Below are 14,219 nucleotides of genomic sequence, written 5' to 3' on the forward strand. Positions count from 1 at the left end.
AAATGCCAACTCTAGTCAGATTTGAAATTATGGAGGTCACAGAAATGGATAGAAAGGAGAAAGCAAAGAGCCAGAAATGAATGTATGTAGATCATTATAATACCAGAGGTATAACACTGTTTGGTCATTGGCAGTTCACTATCTCCTTCCCATTCTCAAAGCACTGTATAGTTCTATTCTACAATACTCTAGTTCCTTCTTGTCCTCTGACACCCATCTAGGATGTATAAAAAGATTAAAAATCAATGGGAGTATTACCATCAAACTCAATAGGGTACAAATTAAGCCTAAATAATGAAGCAAAGGGCAAGTGCTGCAGAAATACAACATGAAGAAAGACGTGTACACAATGAAGAATACTCCACATGTAGTAGCGAAAACTCACTTCTCAGAGGGGAAGTAAGAAAGGTTTGGGTGCCCCTGATTTGGCACTGAAGGACTGCTTATTCATTTAGCACATTAAAAAAAAGTACCAATAAATCTAAGTATGCATGCTGAGAGAAAGGGGAAAACGATTGCTGAAAAATAATGGGAGTACTTGTAACAGATATATGCTACAACATAGTTGTTAATATGCCTAACCTTTATCCAGCGATGGTTAGCCTCCTTGAGTCTGGTGTCAAGCTTATGTTTTACTTCAGGGCTCAGCGATGCACTACCAACTGCTTTTCCTCCAGCTTCATTTAATCGTTTCAGTATTCCCTTGTGCGGAGGCAGTTCTTCCACTCTTAACTGGAATAGACAAATGCAACATTTAAAATGAACTGTAGTAGAATTTTCAACTCCCTTATCTTCACCTCTATTGATTAGTTTATCAGCTGAAGTAACTAGACTCAAGAGCTCAATTCAGCACAAAATATCCACAGCTTTTGTTCTAAGTTACAATGCCTCAGGTAAAGGAGGAAAAAATAACAAACTTGCTCCTGCATTAGGAAGATTTTTTTCAAGGCACAGATGCTCACCAGAATGTCAAAGCCATATTGGGATGAAATAGAATGAAGGAATTATTAAAAGCTCGGGAGAAAAAAAAGTGGTCAACTACAAATGTCAAATTATCTTCAGAATTTAGCCATGTTGTTTCAGTGGTACTAAATAGAAATATAATTAGTTATGTTTTCCTTAAATGATGCTATACATTTTGACATGGTTTACATGGAATAGTAAACAATGGTTTAGCATTATCTACATGAGCCTTGATCTTGCATATTCCTCTTCCGCTCTCTTCTTCTGGTGTCACCAAGAGGAAGAGCTTGGAAAAATATCCTTCCCTTCTGCTTTTCAACTAATCAGAGTTCCCCTTTATTTCTAAACACAGAGAACTCTGGTAAGTTTAATAATGAGGCAGGATCATAAATTATGATCCAATCAAGGGAAAGAGGCCCATGCAAAGAAGCAAGCTTCTGTACACACATCACTTGCTGGATCAGAAATGGTGGGAATAAGTTGAATGTGCATCTGAATGTGCATGTCATCCATCCATGCTACTTTCAGATGTGTTTCCCCTTCCACATTCTTGCATGATGAGCTACCTTATTTATTTATTACTTTTTTATACCACCCCATAGCTGAAGCTCTCTGGGCGGTTCACAAAAATTAAAACCATAATAAAACAACCAACCGTCTAAAAACACAAATACAAAATACAGTATAAAAAGCACAACCAGGATAATACCATGCAGCAGAAATTGATATAAGATTAAAATACAGAATTAGAACATTAAAATTGAAATTTAAGTTAAAATTAAGTGTTAAAATACTGAGAAAATAAAAAGGTTCAGCTGGCGACGAAAGGAGTACAGTGTAGGCGCCAGGCGGACCTTAAGGCTGTGAAGAAAGTTACAATCCAAATTTAAACGTTAAAGTTTTAACAAGGACCTTGCAGTTTTGTGGACACTGGCACTGGTTCTGACATATTTAGACTGACAATTTAAATGCTCAGAGTGATTTATTAAACTTTGCTAAAATGAAGTAGCAGAGGATGGTAAGCATAAAGCAGTTCAACTATGATCATTTCCTCTTTGCTGCCTTATCTCAATAGATCTAGCCAATCGTCAATTTTGATAGGAGTCAGAACAAGGACATTTTATGGGGATTTTTTTTGGGGGGGCTTACTTCAACTATTTCAAAAACACAGCAGAGAAAGGTTTTTTTCATACTTTCACTGAACATGCGAATGCTTTAAGCCCTTCTTCAGACCACTTGAATAAGTGCTCAATCATTTCTGAAGTGTTTTGCAGCATTAAGCATTGGCAAGAATTTGCCATTTTATAGCTATGATCAAGCTAATGATTTTGTTCCCCAATGAAAAACTGCTACTAGGGTAACTAACTGTGCAACCCTTTGCATATTTACTCAGATGTAGATACCACTGTGTTTAATGAGGCTTTGTGAAGAAACACAATCATTTCACCTGTTTGTTTATGTTTTGTAATGTTTATATTCTTTGAGTAATTATCATGTAACTAAGTAGGCCAAAATCCTAGCTTTATTAACACATATTGGGCCTAAGACAGTTATGATTACCTTGGTTAGTTGCTACGGAAGGGAGGCTTCAAGCTAAGTTTAAAAATGAATAGGAGGAAAAGCTACCTTTGTTTGGATTGGTAAGACAGGTAAACAGAGGTGAGTGACAGTTAGACATTCTGTAAGAAACATGATTGGCCAAATTATTTGAAAGAGGTCAGTTAGTAGTTCTTTTAGAAACAGTTGGAGAGATAATGGTTGTTGACTGAAAGGAGAGTGCTCATTGCTGGGGAAGGAGAAAGCTCAGTCTCAGGGAACTTGTTGTTTTATGTTGTTGTTGTTATTATTATTATTATTATTATTATTATTTTATTTATATAGCACCAACCATGTATTTGGTGCTGTACAAAATATACAAATAAAACAGTGATACCCTGCCTTGAGGCTTACAATCTAAAATCACATTAAAACATATGAAGGGGGGGAAGGGGTTCACAAAGCAGAGATAAGAGAATAATCATAGTAATCATATCTCTTATTACATTTTAAATCTCTGCATTGCTGCTAGGTTTTATTCTGGTTTTTACTTCAATTTATACTGAAGTTTCATACTTTAAATTTTTACAATTTATTTTATACTATATTTTAGGGTTTTAATTCTTGTGAACCGTCCAGAGAACTTCAACTATTGGGCAGCATAGAAATGTAATAAATATATAAATAAACAAATCAAACTGGAACATCTGAATACCAGATCCTAGTGGGTGAGGGAGCAGGAAAGCTTGTAGAGACGATCCATACAGACAGTAAAGCCCAGCACCAGAACATTTCAGGCAGAGGTCTGACTGGAGGGGGCTATAGGAAGTAGTTCTTGTCACAGAATAATCCTGGATGTAACAGAAAAAGATGGACGCAGAGGAAGACTGATGCACAACATCTGTTCCTAGCTGTGATTGGCTGGGGTCGAGTTTAGGAAAAGCTGGTCTGAGGGAAAAGCTACTGAGAGATAGTTAACTGGGGAGGACTCTTTTACTCATTAGGAATTGTAACAAAGTATATTTAATTTAAGTACATTTAAGGAGACCCCTTAAGGAGTTCCATTAAAAAAACACTCCATTACCTTGTGTATGTAATTCCCTTAATAAATACCTTAATTTTTTATTCTTGTCTCTAGTGGCAATGTCAATTCCATGCCTATGCCATAAGAACCTGGTTACTAGGTTTCTAAAAGAGTACAGAGGTTGATTTTGGTGGCAGTGGATAAAGGTTTTGCAGTTGAGCCAGGCTTATGGCAGGGGGTTCCATAAACCCAAGTCTCAGAGTTTTAAAAAGTTTTAAAAGTCGGAAAGCCTATGAGTTTTTTCTGCATTTGGTGACATGGGATAACCCATAGGCTGCCATATTTGGTATGAGGAGCAGGATAACCTGAGATGTCTGCCACAGTAAATGAGCATAGGATTACATTTACAGCATCATCAGATTAGTGTTTGATCCCACGCTCGCAATTGGCAACTAATGGATCTTCGCAGGTCATTTCAATGACGCAGTGATCTTGCCATGCACCTCACACTCCATTTCTGTTTTTGTGTCTTAAAAATAAGCCACAGAAACCCTCTTTTTTTTAAAATAAGTCAGGATTTGTCGAGATTTCCTGCCATGTTCAGGAAAGTTCCTCTATAAAGGATGCTGTTCCCAATCATGAAAACATGGTCAATGTCACGCCGTTGTACTCTGTACTGATTAACTGCCTTAGTGTTGAGGATAACATTAGGTACTCTCAATTATCCCAGTTTATATATGGGAGCAGCAGATACAATAAGGCCCAATTTACATGCAACACAAAAACAATAACCTTTGTAAGTCATTCATTTACCCTGTTTAAATGTTCTTTTCATATGCACTGAGCAACACATGTGCAGCAATATTTATCTATTCATGTTAGTTTTTAAATAATTCTTTTCTATTGAGAACAAGCATGGTAGCAGACCCACTTCCTCATATATCAAAAATAGCAGAGAAAGACAGAACACAGATCCTTCAAGGTGGAAGGTCTGACAAAATAAAAGCCAGGTGAAAAGCCTGTAGCATACTTTGGTATCACTACCAACAAAGCCTTGTCCCATGTCATTCTGTGATAGTGGTGGAATATAAAATAAAGACACTGCCTAAGGACTTAATAAGCAGGCAGCATCATTTTAGGTATTTATACCCCACCTTTCAAGCAGCTTTCCCAGGATGGCTTGTAATAATAATAATAATAATAATAATAATAATAATAATAATAATAATAATAATAATAATAATACGCACTATCAACAGCCCAGGCAGATGTATTGCTGACATTCTAATGCTGCATATATATGGTCTGACATACCTGTGTTAATACATTTCAAGGAGATGAGAGCTACATGGGTAGTTTATGGATAAGCACTTTACTTGTGGTTCATGTCATGATTAAATTGGACATGACACATTAGACTCTGTGGCCTTGCCAGTGTTCTGTACAATACTGAATGGTACACCACTTTACTGTGATGACAAGCACAATGAACAAAACAACCCATATTATAAATAGCTAAATGAACTTTAATGCACATGATAATTAACTTGCTATTAGGAAAATGTGTCTTGAATGTGTACCTTTTAAACATTTGCTATCTATAGTTTTATTCTGGGATGAGGTGGGATAGTCAAAATAGGATTTCCTTCCATTTATTTATTTATTTTGCAAAATTGCCAGTGGCATGAAATGTTCTAAAACTCGGTTCTAACCACTTAAAATTTTCAGCACTTGCTCAATCAGGGCTATTTTCCAAAATTTGGCAAAATGCAACATCACAACCTTGCGTAAATTTGCTATAAATGATAAATTGACATGTAATATTAAAATGAAAAGAGGCATAGTAAAAACGAACGATTTTGAGGGTATATGGAAAAAGTTCCTAGAGTTTGTGTTCTTTAAAGGAAGTGGGAAACCACCAACAGATAAAACTATGAGTTTTTGGAAACAGGAATGAAATCCCGTGGTAGGGGGAGCACTGTTATGTTTAGTATAAATATGTTTAATAGGTTAAATTTGAATATACGATATTAAGGCCATTTTATGTTTATGTATTAAGTGATTTTATTTGTTGTTTTTGTGTTTGTTGTATATTGTTTAATAATAAAAATTTAATAATAATAAAAAAAACAACCTTGCGTAAATGTTAAAACCTAAAATATCAACTGGATATTCCACATGATTCATTGCTATAGTTTCTTTTAGCTTGTCTACACAACACTTTTGACTGATCATTTTGCTGCTGCTTTTGGAGATAGTTATTTCATATTTCAAGCGCTGGAAAAACCAAAATGTTTTTGTGAACTGCCCAGAGAGCTTCGGCTATTGGGCAGTATAAAAATGTAATAAATAATAAATAAATAAATTTAAAACTTGTTCGAGAGGGAAGGGAGACAGATGACATAGGAAAAGAATATGCAGTTATGAAGCCCATTACCTTCACTTTTTGAAGAGTATCTTTTAATTGGTATTCATTTCCTGGTTCAAGAGGAATTCCAGCAACACTACTTGCTTCGTCCAACCATACAACAAATTTGTTTAACTTGTATTGCAGTTCTGACAGAAGATTCTGTTCTTCTTCAAGTCTGCAGTGATAAAATAAAATAAATACATTAACGGCGTGATTTCAAGTATATTACCCATTATTCAAAAGGATGATTATTAACCTCACATAGAAATGATTAAAATAATTTGATTGGTAAATATTAAACCATTTTAATAAATGCCTTCAAAAACATTTACTATCACTAGCAATTAATTGAAGTCAAGATTTCAAGAACCCCAAATTTTGAAATTAAAATGGGGGAGGGAGGAGAGAACAAAACAAGGGTATGATTTCATACACTGTTATTGTTACATTTTTGAACTCTAGACTTTCTCCTTAAAGATGAACTACTAAAACTCCTATAGTATACAGCCTGACTGCTAATGCAATGAGAACTCGCAGTTTCAGAAACAACTGGAAATGAGTGCTAACATTCGTTCTTGGCATGGGGCTCTGTTCCAAACACAAGAGTTGCCACTCTTTTCAGGGATAATTTTGGAACTGCTAGTTCCTGTTGTGTGAGTGTTCAAGAGAATTGGCAGAGGTGCCGCTGCAGTATAGGACACTGCCCTTACAGTGCAATGGTACGGCTGTCTACTCAGAAGTTCAATGCAGCTTACTCCTAGATCAGTGTATATAGAATTGCAGCCTCAGTGTTCTGTACTTTGATAATAGAATACAAAGGCTAAATGTGCCATATTTCCATGGCTTACTGCAGCAACCCCATTTACTTGTCTGCTATCTACAATCTATTATCTTCTAATCTTATTATTATTCTACCACCCCTATTTGTTTCAAGCATACTTCAGTAATTAACTCCTAATTACTTTAATTGGACTAAAAGTAACTGTTCTCTGGACCAACCCTATTTACTTATATCGGAATTTACACACCACTTTTCAAAACAAACAAAAAAGCATTTAAAACCAATAACTAAAAAAAATTAACTATGTGGCACAATCCTATGTGTGGCATGCCCAGGGGCTTGCAGCTGTGTTTGATTAAGGGAAGCATGAACATTCCCTCCTGTACACACATAGAATGCATTCTTTTCTTTCTCCTACAAAACTAATAGGAAAGCTCTTTGAATATGGAATTCTGTATGCATATCAGAGATAGTGGCTAACAACTAATATATGGTTGTATTTACACTGCATCTACCTGGAAATGGTGCTGTCAGGGCAGGACTTTAGGGAAGAATGAAAAGGAATTTCCCCACATTTTTGAGGTAAGTGAAGTAATACACATAGCCATCTAAAGAACCCTCCCCCATGATGTCCAGAGTCTAAAATTACCAAACTGCATCACAGATCTGGAAACATCAATACTAATTTAATTACACTAACACTTACTTTAGAGGTCTGGATAGGACTACTTTAAAAAGCCAGGTAGCTTACCTGTAACTGAAGTTTTTTAAGTGGTCATCACACTTATTATTATTATTATTATTTATTTATTTATTTATATAGCACCATCAATGTACATGGTGCTGTACAGAGTAAAACAGTAAATAGCGAGACTCTGCCGCATAGGCTTACATTCTAATAAAACCATAATAAAACAATAAGGAGGGGAAGAGAAAGCAAACAGGCACAGGGTAGGGTAAACAGGCACTGGGTAGGGTAAAACTAACAGTATAAAGTCAGAACAAAATCAAGTTTTAAAAGCTTTAGGAAAAAGAAAAGCTTTTAGCTGAGCTTTAAAAGCTGCGGTTGAACTTGTAGTTCTCAAATGTTCTGGAAGAGCATTCCAGGCATAAGGGGCAGCAGAAGAAAATGGACGAAGCCGAGCAAGGGAAGCAGAGACCCTTGGGCAGGCGAGAAACATGGCATCAGAGGAGCGAAGAGCACGAGCGGGGCAATAGTGTGAGATGAGAGAGGAGAGATAGGAAGGAGCTAGACAGTGAAAAGCTTTGTAGGTCAACAGGAGAAGTTTATATTGGATTCTGAAGTGAATTGGAAGCCAATGAAGAGATTTCAGAAGTGGAGTTACATGGTCAGAGCGGCGAGCCAAGAAGATGATCTTAGCAGCAGAGTGGTGAACAGAAACCAATGGACTGATGTGAGAAGAAGGAAGGCCAGTGAGAAGAAGGTTGCAGTAGTCCAACCGAGAAATAACCAATGCATGAACAAGAGTCTTGGCAGAAGAGACAGACAAAAATGATCGAATCCTGGCAATATTATACAGGAAAAAACGACAGGATTTAGCTACTGCCTCAATATGAGGAATAAAGGAGAGCGAGGAATCAAATATAAAGCCAAGACTACGAGCTTCCTTGACTGGAGTAAGCGTAACATCATTGACAGTAAGAGAGAATGAGAGATGAGGAGAAGGTTTAGGAGGAAAAACAAGCAATTCAGTCTTTGCCATATTAAGTTTCAAACACATATGGTCTCTTTGCCTGTGCAGAGCTCAGTTTGGGAAGCTTCTATAGTTGAGGAATTTTGGTGGGAACCCTGCCCCCACTGTCCCAGTGAGCATACTCTGATGGATTCCCGCCCATCACTCAATTCAAAGGAGACCGCCTAGTGTGGCCCCCTCAGAACTGAGAAAAATTGATGCTTGGTACTAACATCAAGTAACATTGATACTGAAGCGGGGACAGCGGGAGGGTTGTGTGAATGCACAGATGCCCACTTGAAGAACTTCAGTTATAGGGAAGCAACCTGACTTTCTTCTTCATGGTCTCTGTGCTTCACACATATGGGGGACTTACAAGCTTACTCACCAGGAGGTGGGTCGGTATCCTACCACAGAATAGTTGAGAGAACCACCCTGCTGAAAGAGCAATCTTGGAGTGCACGAATGTCCAGTCTGTAGTCTAGATGAAGGTGAAAGGGATCAACCATATGGCCACTTTGCACAAATCTTCCAGTGGTATGCCCCATTGAAAGGCTACCAAAGTAGCTAAAGCTCTGGTGGAGTGCAAATGAGTCTGCTGAGAGAGTTGAAGTCCTGTGAGCTCGGTATGCCAGAGATATAGTTTAGACCACCCAGAAGGAGGGTCTCTGGGAGGAAACTAGCATGCCCCTGTTGGGTCCACCATAACAGAAAGACAGGCGGGGAGTAGTATGAAAAGACTCAGTCTGTGCCTTATAAAAGGCAAGTGCCTTCCTGACATCAAGTGTGGAGGGAGGTTTCCAGTGCGGTGGATGGGGATGGGAAGTCAGTACTATGTCCTGTTGGTGACTACCTTGGGTAGAAATGCAATGTCTCAACACAGCACCACCTTATCTCTATGAAACATTAGGTAGGGGGAGTCAGTCCGTAGTGTGCACAGTTGCCCAGTGTGGCATGCAGAGATGATGGTGATGAGGAAGGCGACCTTAAATGACAGTAATCATACGTCCACAGTGGCAAGGGGTTCAAAAGGTTTCTGTGTGAGAGCATGGAGGACCACCCATAGGCTCCAGGTAGGTATCGGGGGTTTGATCAGTTCTTTAGTCCTTTAAGAAACATCTTTACAGTGGGGTGTGAAAAGACAGAGAAACCATCAATATATTATGGAAATTAGAGGTGGCTGCCAGGTAAACCCTAGGAGAAGAGATTTGAAGTCCTTTTTCACAAAATTGTAACAAGAACTGAGGAATGCTTGCAATGGAGTTCAGTGGGCCAAAGCCATATAAAGCGGTGAATGCTGTAAAGTTGGCCCACTTGCTGGAGTAAGATTTACAAGTGGCAGATTTTATTGCTGCATCAAGTATTGTCTGTATTGATAGCGGCATTGCTATCGGTGCTGACTGATCGTCTATGCCATGAGGAGGAGAGTGTTGTTCAAATCTGGATGACATACTCTGCCCGTCTCGAGAGAGAAGGTTCGATACCATGGGTAGCTGAAGGTTGTGGCCGAAGCACGGGCAAAGAAGATGAGGGAACCATAACAGTTGAGGCCGCCATGGGGCTATAACGATGCAGTTTGCTTGGTCCTGTGCTACCTAAGCTAGCACTCGCGCCAGGACGTAATGAACTACCAGTACTTGCCATATCCCTTTGTCTTGGTGGAACCACTGGTCGGGGGTTATCTGCAGCCTGAAAGGTCTTTTTCCGGAGAATCGATCAGAGCCTGTTGGCATGATGTTTTCAGGTCTGTTTAGTGAAGGACATGCAGTAGTGCAAGATTCCAAGATATGTCCTTCACCCAAGCAGATTAGATACAGGGAGTGGCTGCCTGTGGGTGAAAGTTTACCTGCACAATGGCCACACTTACTGAAGGGCACCTTCATGGCCATACGCCCGAAGGTGGAAAAGGCAATCAAGAATCTCTGAAGAAAAAAAAATCTAAATTCTAAAAGAAAGTAAGAACAAATGAAGAGAAAAAAAGGTAGAATAAAAGAGAAAAAAAGGAAACAGAATCCTCAGTGTAGCTGAATGCAATTTGACAAGAAGTCCCCCACATGAGCTGCCACAATGGCAGTCGATGAAGGTCAGAGAGAATAGGTGGGAACCCGTCAGAGTATCCACACTGGGATGGTGGCGGCAGGGTTCCTGCCAAAATTCCTCAGCAATAGAAGCTTCCCAAACTGAGCTCCGCACAGGCACAGAGACCATATGTGTGATGCACAGAGAACACAAAGAAGGACTTTACATTTAACAAAAAAAAAAAGCGAGCAGCAGTATATTACATCTCACGGGATTTCCTTGCAAGGGAACATATATACGATTGGGTTTGTATACTGTTTCCCATGTGTATTATGGGTAAAGACTGAAGAACATGGATGGAGTTTCCCTCCTAGGAAAAGGGTATGCATGCATGCAGGCTTCCCTATGCCTCCTTCCAGAGGAAGTTCCCTGAAGGTTGGTCCTCCAGAACAGCTTCCCAGAAGACATGAGGGGCTCCTGCCAAACAGCTGCGTACTCTCTGAATCTCATCCGACTAATTTTGATAATTCTTTTAAATAGAGTAATATTTGATAGCATGAATCAATTGACTAAGAATATTTATAAACTTTCCGATGCCACTGTGTGTAAACTATACTGCTACGTATTATACAACTACATCCATAACAGTGTACTAATACTTTGCCACATTAAAACATAGGTTTCTAGCAGATGCAGGATAGCAATACCCTCTTGTTTATTTAGTTGTGAGAGCATTTGTTAGGTCCTTCACAAAAGTGACACTTATGCCTTTATCAGCAATGAGGCACCTGGCAAGGCTGCAGCTTTTGCCCTCATTCTAACCCTCTACAGGAATGGATGGTTGCGGTGTCCTAGTGCATATATAAAGTATAGGCACTGTGTAAAGTCAAGGACCTGACAAGGGCCGGTCAGCTCTAATCATTTTTCACCATACACTTTTTCCCAGGTCTGAAATAAAGGTGTTGTGAAAGGCATATATTTCACTGTCAATGATCCATTTTGAAAGTATTACATTCCTAAATGGATTTCCTTTGAAATTTGTGAGAAAAAAACAGTTCCTGACAAGACATTAGACTTTAATATTTTCCACCAACATTTTAAATCTCTAACGAAAGGAGGATGGAACTTGTTTTACAGAGCAGAAAGACATGAAATCTGCTTTAAATGTCACAATCCATTTTTCACACAAAAATAATTTTAACTTGATGCACTTCCTGACTGCTATGCTGAACAAAAAGAAAACAACAAAGTCATTTTCTTCCATTTAAAGAAAAACAGTGATAACAATGTGGGAATGATCCAACTAAAGTTAGTTGCTTCGAAGCCCCACTGATTTAAAGGCAGCGTTACCCATGTACTTAAATATTTCCAACCAAAGTCAGTGAGTTTAAGGTTGCTATTGTGAATATATTTACTAGGGGATAAGGCTGCTATCCTATACACACTTACTTGGGAGTAAGTTCCATTTAACTCAATGGGGCATACTTCTGAGTAGATAGAGAATTGCACTGCACATCACACTGAATCAGAAGTAGTGGGTACTACTTCTACATTCAAATGCTTGGGGTTATGCTTGACTTTGTTTGGATTGTACTCTGTAAGTTTAAAATATATTATTTAACCATATGTATTTATGGCTGTCACTTGTCCCATCCCCTTTTTAATTACAATGGCAATTAAATATTTGGTTTTGACATATGTAAACACTGATGAGGTAGATAATGGAAAATAAATTGAGCTTGTTTGTAGAAGGTGCATTTTAATGAGCCTGTTCAGAAGACACCTTAAGCCATGGTGGTTAAGCATTTTGAGCTAAACAGTATGGCTTAGCATGTCATGTGAACCATGATGTAGCATGTTGTGTGAACCATTCCTAACAATAGTGGTTGCATAACCACGGTTTATTGGCTCCTTCAGAAATTAAAACCAAAATATACATTTAAAAGAATAGTCACATAATTTATTAATTTATTTATTACATTTTTATACCGCCCAATAGCCGCAGCTCTCTGGGCGGTTCACATAAGCCAAGATAGTTAGGTCAGAACTTCCTCTAAAAGCAAATATGCTTTTAAAAAGGCAACCAATAATGATCTAGTTTCTAGAACATCTTGACTAATCTCTAGTGGGCTTTAGAAAATCTCCAAGATATCTCTAATACATGATAATGATACTCTCTCTTCAAACCCTCTAGTTATATTTTAAGTGGCAGCATTAAGAGGCATATCTTCTCAAATTTAATTTACAACCCTTCAAAGAATACATGCCACTGATTTGAGTGCTAGTATTGATTCCTTTCTTGGCACATGTCAAGATTATTGCAGTGTAAAAACTATAAAATTGTAATGGGATAAAAAAAACTTAAGTATTCACATTTTTCTTCTACACATATTAAAATTTTATTTTAAAAACTTCTAAGAAAAAAACCACTATTTTTAAACTGGAGAAGCTGGGAGAATTTCATGAAAGAACTGATGTTAGAAATAGAAACAAGAAGTAAATGTTCTGTTTAAGTATGTAAAATGGTACAGAGTAATCCATTTACTCCAGAGGAGTCACCACTAAATGAAATTAAGCTAGAAGAAAAAGGATTGTGAATTGTGGCCAAAAAAAACCCCTTGGAGTCGATGTAGAATTGCAACTTAAGGCACAATCCTATGTGAGTTTACTCAAAAATAAGTCTGAGTATTCAATTTATTTATTATATTTTTATACCGCCCAATAGCTGAAGCTCTCTGGGCGGGTCACAAAAACCTCACAAGGGAGGTTACCTCCTGGTAATCATGCATAGGACTGAAACCTTAGAGTATATTTTTCTATATTTATTTATTTATTTATTTATTTATTGAAGAACTCTTCAGTGAAAATACTTTCAGAGTGGCTTATGCTACTAAAAAATACCCCCCCCCAAAAAAAGTCAATACAAAATATAACCAACAGCCTCCCAACAACCTCACCATAAAACAATACAATCATCAGATCAAAGATCTGCAACTCTGAAAAGTCATAGACACATACAAATGTTGTTACCTGGCACTAAAACACCATCAAAGTCAGTTTCACATGAACTACCCTGGAGGGGAGCACTCCATTATTGGGATACCAACACAATTTCTCATCATCATCTGCCTCACCTCTTAAAGTGGGTAGACTTAAAGAAGCATCTCCAGGAAGATTTTAACACTTGGGCAGGTTCATGAAGGAGAAGGTGGTTCTCCAGGTACCCTAGTCCAAAGCCATTTAGGGCTTTAAATATATGAATCAGAATTCTGAATTGTGCTCGGAAAGAGAGTGGATTCCACAGCAGTTGTTTCAAGACTGCTGAAATGTGCTCCCTATGTCCAGTCTCAGTCAATAATCAAGCCGCTATATTTTGTACCAGCAGAAGTTCCCAAGTAGTTTTCAAAGGCAGCCCCTACATACAATGCATTACAGTACTGTAAATGAAATATAACTGAAGCCTTGCTAAACGTGGCCAGGCTACATCCATCTAGAAAGGTTACAGCTGGCATAAACAATGAGTGAAAAGTGCTTTATTCCATGGAAGCCATTTGGGACTCTAAAGATAGGAGAAGACACACCTAAACTGAGAACTTGATCCATCAGTAGTGTAACTCTCTGTCTAGAAAAGGTGGAACAACATCTCTCAAATGAGATGAGACATTTACCATAGTATGCGTGCCTTGTATGGATTTAGCTTTATTTTATTGGCCGTTATTCATTCATTTACTACTCCAAGTACATCTTCAGCCTCACTTGAATCTGATAAAAAGGAGCAATAAAGTTGGGCTT

The 14,219-nt window shown here is 38.1% G+C and overlaps 1 protein-coding gene across 4 annotated transcripts in view; it reads right to left on the reverse strand.

The window, feature by feature from the left end:
• DMD (dystrophin) overlaps positions 1-14,219 on the reverse strand; it is a 1,279,927-nt gene that overhangs the window by 412,756 nt on the left and 852,952 nt on the right. For all 4 annotated transcript variants that reach the window (XM_063126497.1, XM_063126496.1, XM_063126495.1 and 1 more), the window contains exons 46-47: positions 5,961-6,108; positions 583-732 (exon numbers count right to left, since the gene is read on the reverse strand). In XM_063126497.1, the coding sequence (XP_062982567.1) occupies positions 583-732; positions 5,961-6,108 (298 nt within the window). The remainder of the gene's footprint in view (positions 1-582; positions 733-5,960; positions 6,109-14,219) is intronic.

The sequence above is a fragment of the Elgaria multicarinata genome, chromosome 5 (assembly GCF_023053635.1).
Source record: "Elgaria multicarinata webbii isolate HBS135686 ecotype San Diego chromosome 5, rElgMul1.1.pri, whole genome shotgun sequence".
Lineage (NCBI taxonomy): Eukaryota > Metazoa > Chordata > Lepidosauria > Squamata > Anguidae > Elgaria > Elgaria multicarinata.